The sequence below is a fragment of the Siphateles boraxobius genome, unplaced genomic scaffold (genome assembly GCF_051911475.1).
Source record: "Siphateles boraxobius isolate OS27281-9 unplaced genomic scaffold, OSU_SipBor_1 148, whole genome shotgun sequence".
In the NCBI taxonomy this organism is placed as follows: Eukaryota; Metazoa; Chordata; class Actinopteri; order Cypriniformes; family Leuciscidae; genus Siphateles; species Siphateles boraxobius.
In genome coordinates, this window is record NW_027508753.1 from 299,565 (window position 1) to 322,217 (window position 22,653).

Here is a 22,653-nt window from a genome sequence, read left to right on the forward strand (position 1 = left end):
TGGCGCAGCGTGACATATTACAGCAGTACGTAATATGCAAGTTACCATGAAGTGGTCACTGACACCATCACTTTGTGGAATGATATCTATATCGGTTGGATTGGTTCCATATGATATAATTAAATCGAGTGTATGATTAAGACGATGAGTTGGTCCGATGACGTTTTGCTTGACTCCAAAGGAGTTTAGAAAATCTGTAAACGCAGCCCCTAACGCATCATTTGTGTTATCTACGTGTATGTTAAAATCTCCAACACTTAATGCCTTATCAACGTTGAGCAATAGATCTGAGAGAAAGTCTGCAAAAACTTTTAGAAAATCAGCATAGGGCCCTGGAGGTCTATATACAGTAGCCAAGGCTAGAGATAATAGGGATTTTTTTCTTACATCTAGGAGCGTAACATTTAGCACAAGTACTTCAAACGAATTAAACCTGTGACCTGTTTTCTGAGTAACATTTAGAATATCTCTGTAGATTGTTGCAACACCGCTGCCACGACCGATCAGACGCGGCCTTTGCTTATAACAGTATCCTGGTGGAGTAGACTCATTTAGACCGAAAACCTCATTTGGTTTAAGCCAGGTTTCAGTAAGGCAAAGTACATCAAAACTATTATCTGTGACCATTTCATTTACAATAACTGCCTTAGGCGTGAGCGATCTAATGTTTAGAAGACCTAGCTTTAGAAATTGTTTTTGTTCACTAATAGCGAGATTTTCTGTTTTAATAACAATTTGATTTTTTCTAGATCCCGCAGTAGATTTATTATTTCAGAATCAGAATCAGAAAGAGCTTTATTGCCAAGTGAGCTTGCACACACAAGGAATTTGTTTTGGTACTGAGGCTTCCAGTGGACATATACAAATACAAATACAACATGAAACATAATACTACAAATTATAAGAATAAAAAATAAAAATATAAATATATGAGAATAAAAACTATCACAGTTGGGTTTAGTCAGAATAGACATTTTCAGATTTACAGATTATGAACCTATTTACAGTGTTTTGAATATTATAAATAAATAAATCTACATATAAGTATCACCTGAGTTGTAGGATATTGCACTAAACAGTGGGAGTATTGCACTTACAGGCATATGCCTTGCGAGGAGTTTTAACTGTTCAGGAGGGAAATGGCCTGTGGGAAGAAACTGTTCCTGTGCCGAGATGTTCTTGTGGCCAGTGATCTGAGTCTCCGTCTTGACGGTAACAGTTCGAACAGGTGGTGTCCAGGGTGAGTGGAGTCTGTGATGATTTTACCTGCTCTCTTCCTCACTCTGGAAGAGTACAGGTCCTGGAGGTTTGGCAGGGGGGCACCAATGATCCTCTCCGCAGTCCGGACTGTCCGTTGTAGTCTCCTGATGTCTGATTTGGTAGCTGAACCAAACCAGACAGTGATGGAAGCGCACAAGACAGACTCAATGACGGCTGAGTAGAACTGAATCAGCAGATCCTGTGGCAGGTTGAACTTCCTCAGCTGGCGAAGGAAGTACAGTCTCTGCTGGGCCTTTTTCACAGTGGAGTCAATGTGATTGTCCCACTTCAGGTCCTGAGAGATGATAGTGCCCAGGAACCTGAATGACTCCACTGCTTCCACAGTGCTGTTCATGATGGTGAGTGGGAGGAGTGCTGAGCTGTTCCTCCTGAAGTCCACGATCATCTCCACTGTTTTGAGCGTGTTCAGCTCGAGGTTGTTATAACTGCACCAGGCAGCCAGCTGTTCAACCTCCAGTCTGTAAGCAGACTCGTCACCGTTTTGGATGAGACCGATGACAGTGGTGTCGTCTGCAAATTTCAGCAGCTTGACAGTGGGGTCTTTAGAAGTGCAGTCATTAGTGTACAGGGAGAAGAGCAGTGGGGAGAGAACGCACCCTTGGGGGGCTCCGGTGCTGATTGTGAGTGTCTTGGATGTGTGTTTCCCCAGTCTCACTCGCTGCTGCCGGTCCGTCAGGAAGCTGGTGATCCACTGACAGATCGAGGATGGTATGGAGAGCTGGGTCAGTTTGGCTGTGAGAAGACCAGGCATGATGGTATTGAAGGCCGAACTGAAGTCCACAAAGAGGATCCTTGCATAAGTCCCTGGTCTGTCGAGATGTTGCAGGATATAATGCAGGCCCATGTTGACTGCATCATCCACAGACCTGTTTGCTCTGTAAGCAAACTGAAAGGGATCGAGCAGGGGTCCAGTGATGTCCTTCAGGTGGGCCAACACCAGTCTTTCAAACGACTTCATGACCACAGACGTGAGAGCGACAGGTCTGTAGTCATTAAGTCCAGTGATTTTGGGTTTTTTGGGGACAGGAATGATAGTGGAGCGCTTGAAGCAGCAGGGAACTTCACCCTGCTCCAATGATCTGTTGAAGATCTGCGTGAAGACCGGGGCCAGTTGGTCAGCGCAGGCTTTTAAACAAGCAGATGAGATGCCGTCTGGGCCTGAGGCTTTCCTAGTCTTCTGTTTTTTGAAGACTCGGCTCACGTCCTCCACACAGACCTTAAGCTCAGGTTGGATGGCAGGAGGGGGGAGTGATAATTGGAGTACAGGAGGTGATGCTGAATGTGTGAAGTGCAGATCAGACCGGGTGTGTGGTGTGAATGAGGGCTTTTCAAACCGGCAGTAAAATGAATTTAAATCGTCAGCCAGGTGTTGATTGTCCACAGATCGAGGGGATGGTGACTTGTAGTTGGTAATGTTCCTCAGGCCATTCCAGACTGATGATGGGTCGTTGGATGAAAACTGGTTTTTCAGTTTATCAGAGTAGTTCCTTTGATCTCAGTAAACGAGGAATAGACACAGTTTCTATGCAATGTTCTACACTAGTATTAATATCAATTAAATTGGTGCAGCAGAGACTGTGATTTGGACTTTTGGTTACTAGTCAAACGGTGTTTAACATCTTGGAGATGTTATCCGACAGAAGATCTGCTCCAATTCTACTTGGGTGTAAGCCATCAGCGCGGAAGAGCCTAGGTCGCTCCCAAAACAGATTCCAATTATTTACAAAGAGCAGTTTCTGCTCATTACACCATGAAATTAACCATTAATTTAGCGCGAATAATCTACTGAACTTTTCATGCCCTTGTCGGAAGCGGTCCAGACTCAATGATCGGTGTTTCAGGCGATGTGCTGCATACCGTCTCGATCAGGCTCCTGAAGTCCTCCTTCAGAACCTCCGTCTGCCGCAGCCTTATGTCGTTCGCAGCCGGAGTGAATGAAACCATAGCTGATCGTTACCTGTGCGCTTGGGACCAATGCTGAGAAACGCACGGAGTGGATGAGGTCAGGGACAGCGGGTTACTAACGTTAATCACTGATTTGTGTGCATCGGTGCGTGATGTTTCAAGAGCTAAACGCCGGTCTCTCAGCTCAGCTTGTCTCTCTACAGACTGATCTCATGAAATGGCGTATGTATGACACGCCAATTCGTATTTCCATTTTTGGCGTGCTATCAACACGCATAATCGCTTTTCAGCGTGTTTATCAACGCCGTTGACTTAACGTTACATTACTGTATATATAAATATATGACTTACCCCAACCCCCGTCCCTAAACCTACCCGTCACTGGGGTTAATACCATTTATGAGTCTTCCCCTACCATCATAGGAAAAAAAATATCGCTCCCCAGATGTAGATATACATTTTGCTTCGTTTCGCTCTGACATTTAACGGTGTACACATACACGCGGAATCACTCGGACATTTAACGGCGAAGACATACACGCAAAAGATGACGGTTCGTTTCGGCGTTGACATACACACGGATAGCTCAAAATACGTATAGATAACACGCCACTTGACTTGAAAGTGGCGTGTATGTTTATACAAAGTCATGATGTCATGTTGCTCTCTAAAAGGTCACGGATCTCCTTCTCTAAAGCTTCCAGCTCAGACTGCACCGCAAGCAGCTCAAATTTGTTCTCATCTGCACCAAAAGTTAACATGCATCTGATATATTCGCCATTTTAACAAATGGACAGTAAGTTAGCAACGATGCTACCAGTGATGCTATTAATACTAATTTATTACTGAAGTCTTGGGTATAATCCGTCTTTTTAGTGGTACGGGTGTAATGTAGACGCACGATAGACGAGAAAATGTTCGTTTGTAAGTGAGTGTAGAGAAGACTCGCTCAGCCGTGACCCACAGGTGTGACCGGTGTTGGGTCACAAATCGGCTTGAGACGGGTCTGCTCAACAGTCCGAGTTGTAACTATGAGGTTTGAGCAGCAGTGCGTCTCAGTGAGGAAAGTAGAAAATTCGAATAATGTTTTATTTTTCGAATAATTATTACAGATCGAATATTCGTGCACATCCCTATAATTCCCTATAATTTTCTAGGTTTGTTTTTATTATTATTATTTTAGCATTTTAGATCATATGTCAAGTGCCATATAGAGTTTCATGACCAAACTAGTGATTTATAACACAAATCATCATCATGACATTAAATTAGATCATAATCGTCTTGCTCTGAAATCACATCATCTTCTCATTCTGAAGAAAGACTCTTTAGATGCCATGCCATTGAAGCCTCTGACAGACAACTCTTGTAAACGATTTACTTTTGATGTTTTGTCTTGTTTTTTATATACTAGTACTTTACATGTAAACTAGTTAACCTGTACATAATAAAACTATATTTAATTGAAACTAAAAAGCTCACCTGCCAAAAGTCTTTTCTTTCTAAAAAAGTGAGCTGAAGCATCTCACGACCAATTCGTACGAGTGAGTAAAAAGTGGTTAATTTGTACGAATTCGTACCGTGCGGTTTGTCTAAACCCACGTGATGGGTAGGTTTAGGGGCGGGGTCAGGCGTCATTCGTACGAACTTCTACGAATTGGGCAACTCGTAAAATATTTACGATTTAGCAAAAATCTTACGAATTCGTACGAGTGAGGTCGTATGAATTCGTACAATTTAGCCACTTCGAATTTTTTTTACGAATTTCCGTGAGATGAGAAGTCTTCTGTGACCTATTGAAAATTCAGATGCTTATGATTTAGGACCAATTTGGCTTACTTTACCTAACCTGAGAATAATCAAAATATGGTCAAAGGTAATTAAAAATACGAACCATAAAACAAAATAGCCTAAATATAAAGTTATGACACTTACTTGATTTGCTCTGGAACAAGTAAAGACCAAAGATTGCTTGATATAGCAAGACCGGTTGATATACCCTAAATTAATTATCTCTCATGTTTAACCACTATATAGAGCCAGCGGCAAAATCCCGAAGGACTGTTCTCTGCGGGAACGCGAGTGCTGAACACCCGCTGACAGCCTGGAGCTCACATCTGAGAACGCGTCTAAACAGATTGTAAAGTACCGAGTACCGGGTTAATTCGATTCTTGATGCGCTGTCATAAAAACACTGAGACATAGCGACTGGCGGCACTGCTAATGCGGTGGCTCTGAATCCACTTGTTGACACGAAAGGAGGAAAGAGACACTTATGGAAATATTTTGGATTAGGCTAATGTCACGTTGCCATAGGGGGCCGTTCACATGCAAATTCGCAATTTCAAATATAGGTGCGTGGCAAGCGCCCTCGTAATAAAAGCTTGTTGCATAGCAACGACAGACGCCGCGGGAGAGCAAGCGCTTGTGGAAAGAATTTGCACGCGCAAAAAACGCGATATGTGAACGGCCTCTAAAGTGGTATCAGGTGCGGTTGTATCGGGTAGTTTTACGAGTACATGAGCACAGTATCGGAACGACACCCGAGTACTGGTATCAGTATCGGTGCATCCCTATTTATGTCATTAATATCAGTCCCAGTTCTAGGCTTATTCTTGCCTGGATAACTCTTAGCAGGTTTAAAAAGCCCTTTTAAAATTTTAGTTTTGGTCAAGTCAAATAAAACACGTTTTATCTCCTGTATAGTATTGGTATAGGTTACACTACAATAAGATACCATTCATTAACATTACTTAATGGATTATCGAACATCAACACATTGAGTGAACAATATATTTTTACAACATTAATTCATGTTTGTGAATGTTATTTAATACAAACACTTGATTGTTCATGTTTGTTCACTTCATTCATTGTGCATTAAATAATGTTAACAGATAAAAATTTTGATTTTAAAAATATATTAGTACATTTTTAAATTAACCCCAAGGAGAATAATTGCTACAGTATATTATACATTATAAACTGTTTATTTTTAGGTCATTTTATCTAATCTTAATTTAAAGTGTTTTTAATACAGATGTACAGTTTCCATCTTTGTAACCGTGATAAACATTTTAATATATGTACATTTAATCTAAATTAAGCTTTGGTACTGAAATTGGTACCGAGAACCGTGAATTTTTACTGGTATTGGTACCGAATACTGAAATTTTGGTAGCTTGACAACACTAATCGCACGGCTGAAAAAGGCTCTCAGCCAATCAGATTCGTGAACCAGAAGGAACTGTTGTATAAAAGCCTATGAATAGGGCTGTGTAAAAATAAAGATAGGCCTAAAGCTAACAATCGCAATTGTATTTTTTTTTTTAATGCTAGTGTAGGCCTATTGATATTCCAACCTCTAGTATCGATACTTAACTATCTTATAATTTGTTTTCCGAAGATGAACGAAATTCTGACAGGTTTGGAACAACATGAGTAATTACTGACAGATTTTTCATTTTTGGGTAATCTAACCCTTTAACATTTCATCAAATCCCTCAAACGACCCCCTCAGTTCCTGTCGATCGCCAACTCGCTGTCTACAAAGATAACAGTTCCCCGTATATGACTTAACGGCCAATGGTGAATAATATATTCACACGGCCAATGACTTAAAAGTAAGCGGGAGCGAGCATGGTGGGAAATATAAGTGCGCCTCCAGCTTGCAGAGCCGACGTGTGGGAGCACTTTGGTTTTAAAATAAGTCAGGGAGTAATGAATATGCTAAATTATTCAGGAAACAACCAACTTGCATAATCAAGCAGATGAAATGGCGGCACTGTCTGCAACCTCCACCAACATCTGTTGATTCAAGGCAAACTCCACCGGATAATAACAGCATCACGCTTCTGTCTACCTCAGCTCGTGCAAAGAAAATAACGGAGTCAGTGGTGCATTTCATTTGTAAGGATTTACAGCCGTATAGTGTGGTTGAAAACCCCGGCTTAAGGCATATGATGAACACTATACAGGTCCTTCTCAAAAAATTAGCATATTGTGATAAAGTTCATTATTTTCCATAATGTAATGATACAAATTAAACTTTCATATATTTTAGATTCATTGCACACCAACTAAAATACTGATGATTTTGGCATATAGCTCATGAAAACCCAAAATTCCTATCTCAAAAAATTAGCATATCATGAAAAGGGTCTCTAAACGAGCTATTAACCTAATCATCTGAATCAACTAATTAACTCTAAACACCTGCAAAAGATTCCTGAGGCTTTTAAAAACTCCCAGCCTGTTTCATTACTCAAAACCGCAATCATGGGTAAGACTGCCGACCTGACTGCTGTCCAGAAGGCCATCATTGACACCCTCAAGCAAGAGGGTAAGACACAGAAAGAAATTTCTGAACAAATAGGCTGTTCCCCGAGTGCTGTATCAAGGCACCTCAGTGGGAAGTCTGTGGGAAGGAAAAAGTGTGGCAAAAAACGCTGCACAACGAGAAGAGGTGACCGGACCCTGAGGAAGATTGTGGAGAAGGACCGATTCCAGACCTTGGGGGACCTGCGGAAGCAGTGGACTGAGTCTGGAGTAGAAACATCCAGAGCCACCGTGCACAGGCGTGTGCAGGAAATGGGCTACAGGTGCCGCATTCCCCAGGTCAAGCTACTTTTGAACCAGAAACAGCGGCAGAAGCGCCTGACCTGGGCTACAGAGAAGCAGCACTGGACTGTTGCTCAGTGGGTCAAAGTACTTTTTTCGGATGAAAGCAAATTTTGCATGTCATTCAGAAATCAAGGTGCCAGAGTCTGTAGGAAGACTGGGGAGAAGGAAATGCCAAAATGCCTGAAGTCCAGTGTCAAGTACCCACAGTCAGTGATGGTCTGGGGTGCCATGTCAGCTGCTGGTGTTGGTCCACTGTGTTTTATCAAGGGCAGGGTCAATGCAGCTAGCTATCAGGAGATTTTGGAGCACTTCATGCTTCCATCTGATTTCATTTTTCAGCACGACCTGGTACCTGCTCACAGTGCCAAAACCACTGGTAAATGGTTTACTGACCATGGTATTACTGTGCTCAATTGGCCTGCCAACTCTCCTGACCAGAACCCCATAGATAATCTGTGGGATATTGTGAAGAGAAAGTTGAGAGACGCAAGACCCAACACTCTGGATGAGCTTAAGGCCGCTATCGAAGCATCCTGGGCCTCCATAACACCTCAGCAGTGCCACAGGCTGACTGCCTCCATGCCACGCCGCATTGAAGCAGTCATTTCTGCAAAAGGATTCCCGACCAAGTATTGAGTGCATAACTGAACATAATAATTTGAAGGTTGACATTTTTTTGTATTAAAAACACTTATTTTATTGGTCGGATGAAATATGCTAATTTTTTGAGATAGGAATTTTGGGTTTTCATGAGCTGTATGCCAAAATCATCAGTATTAAAACAATAAAAGACCTGAAATATTTCAGTTGGTGTGCAATGAATCTAAAATATATGAAAGTTTAATTTTTATCATTACATTATGGAAAAAATGACTCGCAGATGAGTTGTTAAAATATCAACAACAAAAAAAAATGTTTACCGCAAATTAGAGCATAGACAAGTCACCTTTGTTTATATAGTGCTTTTTACAAAAATATATTTTTTTAAAAGCAGCTTTCCACTGATAACAGGAAAATAATGCAAAAAAGTTTGTTTAGGGTTTACAGCAGCTCTAGAAGAAAATAGTGTCATTGTGCAAGTTCAGTACTTGAATCATTTAGGTTATAAAAATCATTAGTTATTAATTTAGTGAATTTATCTAAACAGCAGCTCTGGGGAAAATTAATATTGATCAATATTATTGTTGAATATTAAGCATAGCCTACTGACTATTTCAGTTTCATGAATGTTTACTTAATGCACTTAATTTTCCACAGCAAGTTCTATTTTCATCGACAAACCCCCGCGACACTTGTCAGCTGCCAGAGAAGAGCGAGACAGCTGGCACAAACTCTGCAGCTGTCACGGTTTCCCTGCTGTGTAAATAATTATCCTACAACACCATAATATATAGCCCACATATTAATCTAAATATACTTCTAGTTTCTAATAACTGCATTCATTGTAAGAAAGTAATGTAAATAGAACATGCTACACAGAAACTGACCATGATCATAAAACCTTTAAAAATAAAGATGTGGACTTTCACACGCAGAAAACTCATGTGTTAAAATAATAGGGCCCTGTGAAATGTTTTGTTTTTCTGTATAGTGTATTTTAATTTCTCTGGCAATCACATGAAGGCATGAAACATTAATTGAATTTATTTTTTAATCAAATTAAACTTGTCAAACTTAGTGCTGCACAAGAGGATTACTGTTAATTTTTTTTAATTATTATTATTTCTAATGTTATTATTATTACATTGAGACATAGCTACATTCTACTGTACAACAGTAATATATTTGTCACAATTTCTTCTTGTTATGATATGACGAGTTTCTCTCAAGTGAAACAGTTAAATGATCATGAAGTGATTCTCAGAGCGGCTCTGGAGATGAAGTTCATGCATTCATGTCCTCATATAGTGAGGCGGCAGAGGATGAAAACACAGCAAGTGTCACGAGTGCTTCAGTGTGTGTGGTAAACGAAATGTTCATTCATTGAGACACGCGGAGCATGCAGTCTTTTGTGGTTTAATATTCTCAGACACTAGTCCATATCGTGATCTGATTTAATTGAAGTCTATACTGACCTGCTTTTGATTTATTCTTCATAGATTTCATATCATTCCTCGTTATACAGTAAAATAAATTTTTATGACTGGATTCTGTGTTTTAGTCTGCATTTTCCAAGACCATGGGTCTTGTAATTTTCATTAAAAAAATTAAGGTGATAATAAAATATACACAATATTTTTTTATTAAGACAATTGTGGTTCAGTGATTTATTGAAAATAGAGAACATTTCACTAATAAAACCAACCATTTTTTAAAAGAAATATACATAGTTTTGAGGCATAAATTGATTACACTGTAGTTAAGCCTTTTACAAAGACATAAAATATCACAATCTTGATGATTCAATTGATAAGTAGTTCGTAGAAGTCTTCAAGAATTGTCACAACGCCCACCCATACAATCTGTCCTGTCCCTCATCATGGCTGTTAGGAAACTACTTGGTTTCTCCACTAGGTGGTTTCTCAACTGTATGGATCTTCATGTGTATCTTCAGGTGGCTTTTAATAGAGAAACTCTTTCCACACTGATCACACGTGTGCAGCTTCTCTCTGCTGTGGATCTTCTCATGCGCTTTCAGATTTCCAGACAGATTGAATCTCTTGTCGCAGTGTGAACACTTGTATGGTTTTTCTCCAGTGTGAATTCTCTGGTGTAGTTTTAAACTTTTTGATGTAGTAAAAGTCTTCTCACACTCAAAGCACATGTACTCTCTCACACCAGTATGAATTTTCTGATGTCTTTTTAAATATTGCCGCAGTGAAAAACTCTTTCCACACACAGAACATGACTGTGGCTTCCCCTTCGTATGAACTGTCAGGTGTTTCTTCAGGTTTGATGCCCTAAGAAATGTTTTGCCGCATTGATCACATGTGAACAGCTTCTCTCCGGTGTGGATCTTCATGTGAGCATTAAGATTTTGTCTGTGAGTGAATCTCTTTTCACACTGATCACACATGAACGGCTTCTCTCCAGTATGAACTCTCATGTGAAGCTCAAGCCATGATTTTTGTGCGAAACTTTTCCCACACTGATCACATGTGAACGGTCTCTCTCCAGTATGAATTCTCATGTGAAGCTTAAGACTTTGTTTGTTTGAGAGTCTCTTTTCACACTGATAACACATGAAAGCCTTTTCTCCAGTGTGGATTCTCATGTGACTCTTAAGGTATCCTGAATCCCTGAAACTCTTGCCACATTTATCGCATACGTACGGCTTCTCTCCAGTGTGGATCATCATGTGTTTCTTAAGATCTGCTGATTCCGTGAAACTCTTCCCACATTTATCACATGCGTACGGCCTCTCTCCAGTGTGTATTTTCATGTGTCTTTTAAGTTTATTAGCAGTCATGAAGCTCTTCTCACACTGATCACATGTGAATGGTCTCTCTCCAGTGTGAACTCCCAGGTGAAGATCAAGACTGTATTTGTTTGAGAATCTCTTTTCACACCGATCACACATAAACGGCTTTTCTCCAGTGTGGATTCTCATGTGACTCTTAAGGTGTGATGAAATCCTGAAACTCTTCTCACATTTATCGCATGCGTACGGCTTCTCTCCAGTGTGGATCCTCATGTGAACCTTAAGGTGTATTTTTTGTGTGAAACACTTCCCGCACTGATCGCAGGTGAACAGCTTCTCTTCAGCGTGAACTCTCATGTGAACATCAAGACTTCGTTTGTATGGAAAACTCTTCCCACACTGATCACATGTGAACGGCTTCTCTCCGGTGTGGATCCTCATGTGTTTCTTAAGATTTACTTTTACTGTGAAGCTTGTCCCACATTGATCACATTCATGCGGCTTCTCTCCGGTGTGGGTTTTCATGTGTTCCTTAAGACTTGTTTTTTGTGTGAAGCTCTTTCCACACTGATCACATGAAAACGGCTTCTCTCCAGTGTGGATCCTCATGTGAATCTCAAGATTATGTTTGGTTGTGATACTCTTTCCACACTGAGTGCAGGTGAAAGATTTCTTGGCTCTTCTTTTCTTTAAAAATGTCTGTTTAGTCTTTGAGCGACTCAAAGGTTTTTCTCCAGGTTGGACATGATGTTCCTCCTCCACTTCACTCAGTTCTTCACTCTCCTCGCTCTCTTCCATCAGGTCTGACATGAAAGAAAAATATGAATTTAATTTTCAGTAGATCAAAATAATTAAAATAGAGAAATATGAAGTGAAAGGACATACAAGTGAGCTCTGATGTAATAGTCAACTGCTATAAAATACTACAATAATTTATCAAATAAGTATCTTTACATGAATGTGGTACATTTATTTTGATTTGGAATTCAACAACCAGGGGTGAAGTAACGAATAACAAATACTCACGTTACTGTAATTAAGTATTTTTTATCAGAAATGTTACTTTTTGTGTTGTTTAAAAATTGTGTACTTGTGAGTACATTTTAAGTGATGTATCGGTCCTTTTACTCTGCTATTTTCCCTCTGTTTGTGGTCGTTACTCGTTACATGCTTGTTTTGATTTCATTTTTAGTCATCAAAGTGATTGGATCGAGTAATCGGTCTTGTGACTGTCGTCATATCAAATTCTGCATAGAAAACTTTAACTGCCAACCACTGTTAATCATGGCTGCTGTGGACGTGCATTCTTCAAGCATCAATTCAATCGAGATATCAGCATCTTTCTCTAATATGCTATGTTACATTTCTGATTACTAAAGAATTTTTATATAGGCAGGCTAGCCTATCTACAGGGCCTGACATTTAGTGTGAGGTTGGGGGTATTGCGTACAGTGTTAACTCCCTCAAGTCCCAAGTTCATAAGGTGTGAATTCCTGCTCCCATTTACTTGAGACACGAGCGATCTGTGCACTGCTGTGAAAATGTCTCCAACACGGCCCAAAGTGTGTCTGAATGATGTCTGAGTTTGACAAAGGGGAAATTAAACTAGACAGATGGCCCAATCTTTGATGGCCCTCCACCATGGGCCATCAAAAACCCATCATTAGGGATGGGCGATATGGCCTAAAATTCATATTGCGATATACATTGCAGCCTCTTGCGATAACGATATATATCACGATATATAAATTATAATAAAACCATTTCAGAACAGGTTAGACAGACCATAAGGAAAGCCAAATTGCTAAATGTATTTGTTTTAAAAACATTTATTATGCAAAACTGTAATTATACAACATAATGTCCCCTGGCCCCTGGGCACAATGTCTTGTAGGCCCCCTCTAAGGCAGGCCAAATGTATATTTGGTCCAAGGATATTTTAATATGGCATTTACAGTTTTACTGACTTAAAATGAACTTTGTTGTACTATGCTGGAGTAAAGTTAATAATTGGCCGTTTTTTCCCATAGGAATTTGTATAGAAAATTTTGTACATTTTAAGGTTGAATACATCAATCTCGTGCTCTCTGAGAGATCAAATTTAAGAGCTTCAACCCATGAACTGCTCGTTGAACAAAGAAAAAGCATTGATTTGTACCAGGACAATAAAGAGGGCTCAAACATCTTTTTAGTTATGAGAGTGTAGCGACAATGACTTGTTTTGGTGAAATTATTAGCTTAAATGGGGAATAATATTCATCAGATCATGAATATTCATTGTCTACATACATAAAATTATCCCAAATAGGGAATAGACTAAACCTCACCGTATATGAACAATTAACACGATTGTTCGTATTAATTATTAATATAGGTCGGTAAAATCATATAAATTATCCGAGTAAATTTTGATATGATTCAAGTTCAGTTATCACACAACCTGTCCGTCCAGCGGACGTGGAGAAGAAGACTTCCTTTATCACAATTTACTAGCTGGTACACAAGGAAAACACACTTTCCTGTGGCCACAAGGAAGGATATTTTCGTGTCAGGCACTTTGGATACTTCAATAGTTAAGAGAGAGAGAGAGAAATCTTCTCAGGACAGAACAGTTCAAACAGTTACTTCAAAATGAGACCCAAAGGCGTTTTAGGAAGTTCTAGACAACCTTAAAAACAGCATTCTATTTTAGATTATACTTGCATTGATATGGCCCCTTTTGTGCAACTGGTTTGAAAGGAAACGTAGGCTGAATGTCCGAAGTTTCGTTCGGACGGTGGTAGATGTTGCGATCTCTTCAGCTCGTACGACAGATGCTTAATCTTAAATTCGTTTCGTTCATGAGTGCACTGAACGAAGGAAAACTATCAACTGAGGTAGATAACGGAAAGAAAACTTAGATTAAAACGATTTTTTAAGTTTTTTAGATTAAAACTCCGGTTGGAGTTCTTGTTGAAGAAGGGAACCTTTCTCTGGCGTAGGACTGCACAGAACAGAAGTGGCGCTTCATGTTTAAAGGGAGCAGTGGCACGCCCCTTCTCACATGCCCGATCCAATCGTTTGGGACGGGGCGTGGCGGCACACTTCGTTCCGGTCAATGTACAGAAGAGACGGAATTGAATCATAAAAACATTTCTAGTCTAGTATTAATAAAATAATGCATCATGTTGCACTTTGGCTTAAGAATTCGATACCATTGAATTTCTTGGATCATAACAATACCAGAGAGTAAGATAAAGATACATGATTATTCGTGATTAAACGCATATCACATGTCATAAAGCTGATGGTTGTAGGAATGAAAATCACATGGGAATAGTGCAACACCGGAAAAACATTTTATACAAATATCGAAATATTTAACAAGGTATTTTGTCTCACACGTGGTCAAAATGAGTGTTTCTGTGTGTGTCTTTGTGGGTGTATGTGTGTGCGTTTATGGCAAGCCGGTTTAACTTTTATTCATTTCCAGGATATGAATTCTTGATATCAACAATTCAATTTTTGATATCAACAATTACATTTTTGATATCAACAATTACATTTTTGATATCAACAATTTAATTATTGATATCAACAATTTAATTCTTGATATCAACAATATGTTCCTTGATATCAACAATTAGATTCTTGATATCAACAATATGTTCCTTGATATCAACAATTAGATTCTTGATATCAACAATTGAATTCTTGATATCTGTAATTGTATTTTCACTAGTGAAATGTCACCATAGGCTGCCATTCAAAATTAATTGTTGATATCAACAATTGATTTCTTATTAGTAGAAATATAATTTTTCATATCAATAATTACATTGTTACTAGTAAGAATGTGAATTCCTGATATCAATAATTCAATTGTCACTAGTTGAAATGTCTATTCTTGATATCAACAATTTAATTGCTACTAGTAAAAACTTTCATTTTTGATATCTGAAAATGTATTTCTGATATCAATATTATTTCAGATATCTAAAATGGCTCTCTTACCAGTAACAATCACATTCATGATATCAGAAATTAACATATTCACTAGTGAAAATGGAATTATTGATATCAAAAATGAACATTGTTACTAGTAGCAATTCAATTGTTGATATCAAGAATAGACATTTCAACTAGTGACAATTGAATTCTTGATATCAAAAATAAAGATTTTTACTAGTAAGAATTGTATTTCTGATATGTGAAATTGGAATTGCAACTAGTAAGAAATCAATTATTGATATCAACAATTGATTTTGAATGGCAGCCTATGGTGACATTTCACTAGTGAAAATACAATTACAGATATCAAGAATTATAGTTTTTACTAGTTGAAATACAATTCTTGATATCTAGAATGAGCATTTTAATTAGTAAAAATGTGATTGTTGATATCAAGAATTAGCATTGTTACTAGTGGAAATGTAATTTCTGATATCAAAAATTGCCATTGTTACTAGTATAAATCTAATTCCTGATATCAATAACTATAATTTTAACTAGTTAAAATTGAATTCTTGATATCAAGAATTCATATCCTGGAAATGAATAAAAGTTAAAATGGCTTGCCATAGTGCGTGTGTGTATAAGTTCATCCCGTGGGTAGTGAACTTTTGCTCATCCCGGGCGGGGGGGGGGGGGGGGGGGGGGGGGGGGGGGGGGTTTCGTTCTGTGTGTGCGTATTCTGTGAATTTGATGAGTTTAACACCAGAATAGTGGTGGACTATCTGGTTGCACAATGTCCTGTTTGTGAGGGGCAATCTTCAGGAGGGGGACCCCGGGGAGTTTGCACAGGGGATCCCTAGTTAGAGCAGCGCCATTTGGTCACATGTCGCCTTTTGGTCACATGTCGGCAAAACCGGACACTGCTTTGTGTATTCACTAGTAATTTAATCACATGGCAGCCACCCCTTTGCTGGTGTCCCGACGGGAGAACAGTGGGGCTATGTTTGTAGATTAGATTGTCAGTAATTGAATTAAAATGGCAGAACTGGCCATCTGCTTGCGGTTACTAGAGTCTCAGTCTACATTACATTATCAATGGTGTTTTAGGATGCCAAACAATTATTATAATAATGTAATAATGATTTATTTAATTATTCCTATGACGTAAAATCCATATATCCATAAATGTACTATATAAATGAAAATGAATATTTCAAAAGTATATTTTAGTATACATTACACTATAATATACGAAAATTAAAATACTTTTGTCCTTATTTCTTCACTTGCAAGAAATAAACCCTTGAGCTTGTATTTAGGAGAAAACACCAGATAACCATGCTGATCGCGTGAGCAAAGTGCACACTTTTCTTTAAATCACTCAGCACAAACAGAATGCTTATTCTTAAAGTCTTGTGCTGTTTTATAAAGGCACAAAGCCATATCATGGTTTCGATTTTAGTTCGTTGGCAAAATATAATGCTAGAGACCTTTATGTTAGGTTGTACATTTTACATCTCATATGTGTTGGGAAAAGGGAGAAGAGAGTTTGGCAAAAAGCGGATTCGAACTCGGGTTGAGCGCATCAAAAGCTGCTTTCAAGCACTTCACGCCCTACGACCTACGCCACTGTAGCTGCTTCGTGACGGGTGTCTTTTTGCTAAAAAGACAGGCACTTAGTGCAAATATACGCTCTGATAAAACGGAGCGTATATTTGCACTAAGTGCCACTACCGGCCCACCGGGGAAACTCCCGACTCTCCCGATTGCCACTCTGCCCCTGGTGCCCAGGGCCCCTTAGATGTCGTGGGCCCCTGGGCAAGTGCCCAGTTGCCCTAATGGTTAATCCGGCCCTGTCCGTGTGCAGTGCATTTGCAGTGCTGTGCGGTGGTGTGTGGCGCAGGAGCAGCACGCGCTATTGTGCTTTCACATATGCAGTATATGCACATATGGTGCGTTTGCAGTGTGCAACTGATCTGAAAATTAATCCTCTATTTTTAATTTCAAATCACTATTTTTATTATTAGTGTCTTTTATAAAATAATATAAAAGAGTTTCAGCATTGTGATTCTATTTGTACACAGACAGTAGGCTAGTAATACGCACTCTTTCACAAGACTTAGGCTATTCACGTTTAAACTTAATACACTTAAAAACGTATTATTGCTTGTATATAGATTTATATATTAAGTTGCTCAAGCAAGTGGCAAAACATTTATAAATTTATGTTAACATCGCAAACATTTTAAATTAAAACATACATAATTGACAAAAACAGTTTTTTTTACTATATTAGTAAAAAAGATTACTATATTTTCATATCAATCCGTGTTCATGTTAGGGCTGTCAAAATTGCTCAAAAATGACATTCGAATATTCCCTCTAAAAAAAAACATATATTCGAACTATTCGAAAATCTGGTTGCGCATTTTGTCAATGACGCGCATTATGTCAATAACAGGACAAATTAATACAAAGAGACACAACTACTTGTATAGGTAGTTTATTTAAGTTTAAACATATTTGACAACGTATTAACTTACACAAAAACAAGTAAATCAACTAATGGCCAAGACCGCAGACCTTACTCTTGCTCGCACTCGCAGGCTCTCTCTCTCTCTCTCTCTCTCTCTCTCTCTCTCTCTCTCTCTCTATCTCTATCTCTATCTCTATCTCTATCTCTATCTCTATCTCTCTCTCTCTCTCTCTCTCTCTCTCTCTCTCTCTATCTCTCTCTCTCTCTCTCTCTCTCTCTCTCTCTCTGCGCATAAAGGTTTAAATGAACAACAATAAACAAATTTTGAGTGCTGATCAACAGTTTTGTGCAAGCAATTTAAGGTAGCGACTCTTGTCCTAAATATAGCAGGCTTCATTCAGTGATTGAAACAAATATTATTAACATTAATTTAAGTTTTACAGTATATAGAACTGACATTGAATGCTCCGAGCGACCTGTGGTGTGGTAAACTGCTGCTATAATGGCTATTTCGAGGGCTCTGGCCACGCCCCCTTGCCGGGCTCTGACTTGTATGATGTAATGAGAGAGCCAGACACTCACTGTGCTATCTGTGCAGCTGGAAAATGCGTTTTACATTTTAAGCTTCATAATTTTGCCACTCGCAAAGCAGACAGCCGCGCCTCTGCTACCGCGGGCGTATTTTTCCACATTATTCGAATATTAATTTTCACCTTCGAATTTCTGTTTTTTAAAACTATTTGAATATATATTCGAATTTAGAATATTCCTTGACAGCCCTAGTTCATTTTGACCATGAACCATGCTCTGTCACTTTAATTCAGCACAGCAAAAATAGACTTTGTGGAAACGATCGCTGCACTGCTGTATACACACCGCTCCTGGAACGCATTTCCGCACCGCATCGGTGTGCAGGCCTGTTAACATGGGTACGGAAAAAATACATACATATGCACTGCAAACGGAGTATGTGTGAAACACGCATTAGCCAGAACTGTTGCCCCTACAGAGTATAGTTCGCTGCTGCTCGTCGGATGGCATAAATCCGAACCAATGGATGTTGCACCGTTTTTTTTCACCAGCTCCTCCGTTTCGCTTTCACCCATGTTTACTCAAGATGACGAATACAATGATGCGTTGCAGCCGTTTGCAGCTCGTGGCTCTAAATTTTGCGGGTAGATTGCGTCAACATGCATTATCGTATTATCGTGCAATACGCATTATCGTGCGTGCATAATCGTAATTAAAATCCATATCATAGACCAATTTTGTATCGTTTATATTGCATATCGTTTATATCGCCCATTACTACCCCACATCAGATCATGGCAGGGAGGAGGATAAAAGCCCTTCTCCTAATGTAACTTCACAATTCACAATGATATACTGTGATGTGGCGCTGTGATGGCGACATGTGGTGAGCGTCCTGTTGCGTGCTTTGTTTATCTAGTTATTTAGATGTGCTCCCGAGATAAAGTTTGTAAAGTACATTTTTCATGATGAGGAAATGCGAGCTGATGTTGATGCTGCTCTGGGCAGCCGAATTGCAAATGGCATTACCTGGGAGTCATGAGGGTGAAATCCTGCGGTACAACCGGGACGACCTGCTGCTTCTTTGAAATATGGATTATCCAGCACCGAACTTGGACAACTGCGGAGAGCTGATACCAAGACAACGCGGGCCGGGCCGTGACAACGGGCGGAAATCTCCGATGAGGAAGCGGGGAAGGAGAGGTGGAGTGAAGCAGAGGCTGAAAAGGCTTACTGGCACACAGAAGAGTCCACCGCTACCTTCCATTATACTTGCCAATGTCCGCTCCTTACGTAATAAACTGAACGAACTACAGGCAAAAATAACATGCCAGTGGGCATATAAAGAGGCTAGTCTGGTCTGCCTCCCGGAAACCTGGCTGGATAACACGATCGCGGACTCCGAGCTCTCTCAGGACGGATTCGGCTCTCCGCTCAGACTGGACCGGGATACTGTGAGTAGCTTGAAAAGACACGGGGGTGGGTTGTGCGTATATTTTAATAAAGACTGGAGCAGAACTGCTGATGTCAAAGACTCATGCTGTACACCTGATCTAGAGCTGCTTGCGGTGTCATTCAGACCCAAATATCTTCCCCGGGAGTTTGGTCAGCTGGCTCTCGTACTTGTTTACATCCCTCCGTCTGACAACGTCACATGCGCGGCAGAGGCCATAGTGGCGCGTGTCCATCAGATTGAATGTACATCCCCAGAGTAGGGTTGGGTATCGGTTGGGTTTTATCCGATACCAGTACCTACTCGGTATTTTTTAAACGGTTCCGGTGCTTAAACGGTTCTTGAACCGGTTACTTAAGAAAACGAAACCGCACACACTTTGTCAAAAAATAATACCATTTTATTTACGGGGCCAAACTGGACACAATATTAACTTAAATCTTTAAACAAAATAAATAGAACATATGATAATAATAAATAAACCAATAAAAAATTAAAATTCACATTTACATAATATCAAATAAAACAATATTGTATCAAACAATGTAATAATACTGGAGATTAATAGAGATTACTACCAGGGTAATCTAATGTCGACATGGCTCCAGGTTCCCATGTTTTGTCTGCTTGATCCAGTCATGTAAGTTATCTGGTCGTTGTACTAGTTACGCAGCGCTTAGCTTGGCGAGTTTGCTATTCCGTTCCCACTGCGTCTCAGCTACGCAGCTTTGAGTAAACCTATGAAAGAGAACGTCTCTGGTTACTGCTGTAACCTATGTTCTCTGAATAGGGAATGAGACGCTGCGTTCGCTGCCAAGGTCCTCGCACTGCCGACAAGCTTCCTTTTTCCAGAGAAATCTGAGGAGCAGATTATGGTGCGCGCGAGCGTCTAGGGGCGGCGCCCGCGCCATCAGCCAACGAATTGGCGCGATTCTATATGGGCTTCAGACAATCGGCACAGAGAGGGCGCTCTGACGCGTAATTTTACACTGATGCCCGCAAATTAGTTAAAATCTCCCGGAATCAAGAGCGAGCGAGCGAGCAAGAGCGCGCATGCGAGAGAGAAGAGACTGTGCTCCAAGCCGTATAGCGCGCGCACGGCGGAGAGGGAAAGAGCGGAGAGGGAAAGTGCCTCATGAAGCGCATGCAAGACAGAGAGTCAGGCACCGAAATCAGGCACTGAATTTTTCGTTCTAATTCGGTCTGGTTACTACCGTTTACGTCGGAACCAGTTCCCTATTGGCACCGCGTTTTTGTACCCAACCCTACCCCAGAGTCCCCCGTTCGCATTTTAGGGGATTTTAATGGCTGCAGGCTAAAAAAGACACTTCCAAACTATCAACAATATGTGACATGCGCCACCAGAGGTGACAAAACAATTGACCTCTGTTATGGGAATGTAAAGAATGCATAAAAAGCATACAAAAAAACACCTTTTAGCACTGCAGATCATAACGTGATCCATCTGATCCCTGCTTACGGTACAAAACTGCAGAGAGAGGGAGTGACAAAGAAGCAGGTGAAAAGGTGGGATGAAAATGTGGCTGAGTCTCTACAGGGCTGCTTTGACAGCACAGACCGGGAGGTGTTGACTCAGGGGAGTAGCCTTGAGGAAGCCACTGAAGTGGTTACTCACTATATCACCTTCTGTGAAGATATGATTGTCCCGCAAAAAACTGTGAAGGTATTCTCTAACAATAAACCCTAGATAACAAAAGCACTGAAAACCACTATTAATGAAAAGAAAATAGCATTCAAATCAGGAAACATAATTGAGTCCAAACTCATCCAAAACAGACTGAACAAGGAAATAAAATTAGCAAAGAAAGGATACAAGGAGAGAGTTGAGAAACTCTTTCGGGATGGCAAAGCTAGGGATGCCTGGCGAGGCATTAAAACACTGGCTGTCCTCCCCATTAACAACTCAGCATTACCCGGGTCAACAGACTGTCAACATGGCGGAGAACCTTAACCAATTCTACTCCAGGTTTGACCAGTCTGATAATTCACAAGAGAGGGAGGAGCTAATAGCTGAGCTCACTCCTATGATACCTGCCCAAGCTAATCTGGAGTTGCGGCAGGAGGAAGTGGAACTAATGCTGAAGGGGATGAAAACTAACAAAGCACCAGGACCTAATCAGATCTGTGGCCGGTTGCTAAAGGTCTGCTGCAGCCAGCTGGCAGGTGTTTTATGCTATCTGTTCAACCGCTCTCTCTCAGAACATTCAATCCCATCAATCTGGAAATCTTCAGTCATTTGTCCAATAGCGAAAAGAGCAATCCCACCTGCAACAATGACTACCGGCCTGGGGCGTTAACATCTTTGGTAATGAAAGGCTTTGAACGGGCTTGTTCTTGCCCAGCTTCAGGAGGAGGTCAGTTTGCACATTGACCCCCTTCAGTTTGCATACAAATGGCACAGAGGTGTGGATGATGCCATACTAACACTGCTGCATGGCACTTATTCCCATCTTTAATAGCCCAGGTCATTCATCAGACTGGTTTTTGTGGATTTCTCGAGTGCTTTTAACCCTCTGGGGTCCAGAAACGCGCCGGCGCGTTTTGCTGTTTTTTTTTCCACATAGCAGCAACATAGACTTAAAATACTCTGTCATTTTTGGTCATATAAATAAAATCAATACATGATTATAAACTATAGAGGGTCTTCTTTTTTTGTGTACACTCACATTAACATCAAAACCGTGTGCTTTTGTAAAATGAAGAAAATAAACAGGGTGTGCTTTCTGCCTCTCTGTCTCCGTTAACTTTTTTTCTGGAGCACGTCTCTAAACTTAAACAAAGCTCAGTGAATACTGTTCACACAAGCATGAGCAATATATCTTTATAATCATTTAAGTTTGTACTTTTAAAATATCTAATTCAAAACTAAAATAAATATTCTCTGTTTATGTAATCTATAAAAAAAGAGAGAGGTGTCAGCCGATCTCATTATCGTTCTCTCAGCTCATTATTCTGCTAATGTGACACGCCCACGGAGAGCGCGTGGTATTCAAACGCAAATGATCTGAAGCTACACATGCAAAGTGTCAACGCCCCTCATAAATGCGATAACACAACAAATGTAATCAT

General features: G+C 40.0%; 1 protein-coding gene across 1 annotated transcript in view; it reads right to left on the bottom strand.

The window, feature by feature from the left end:
- Positions 1–10,138: 10,138 nt before the first annotated feature.
- The window catches only part of LOC143738528 (uncharacterized), a 37,438-nt gene continuing 24,923 nt past the window's right edge, over positions 10,139–22,653 (bottom strand). Inside the window, exon 2 of the mRNA XM_077230512.1 lies at positions 10,139–11,973. Coding sequence (XP_077086627.1) covers positions 10,304–11,968 — 1,665 coding nt within the window. The 5' untranslated portion in view covers positions 11,969–11,973 and the 3' untranslated portion in view covers positions 10,139–10,303. The remainder of the gene's footprint in view (positions 11,974–22,653) is intronic.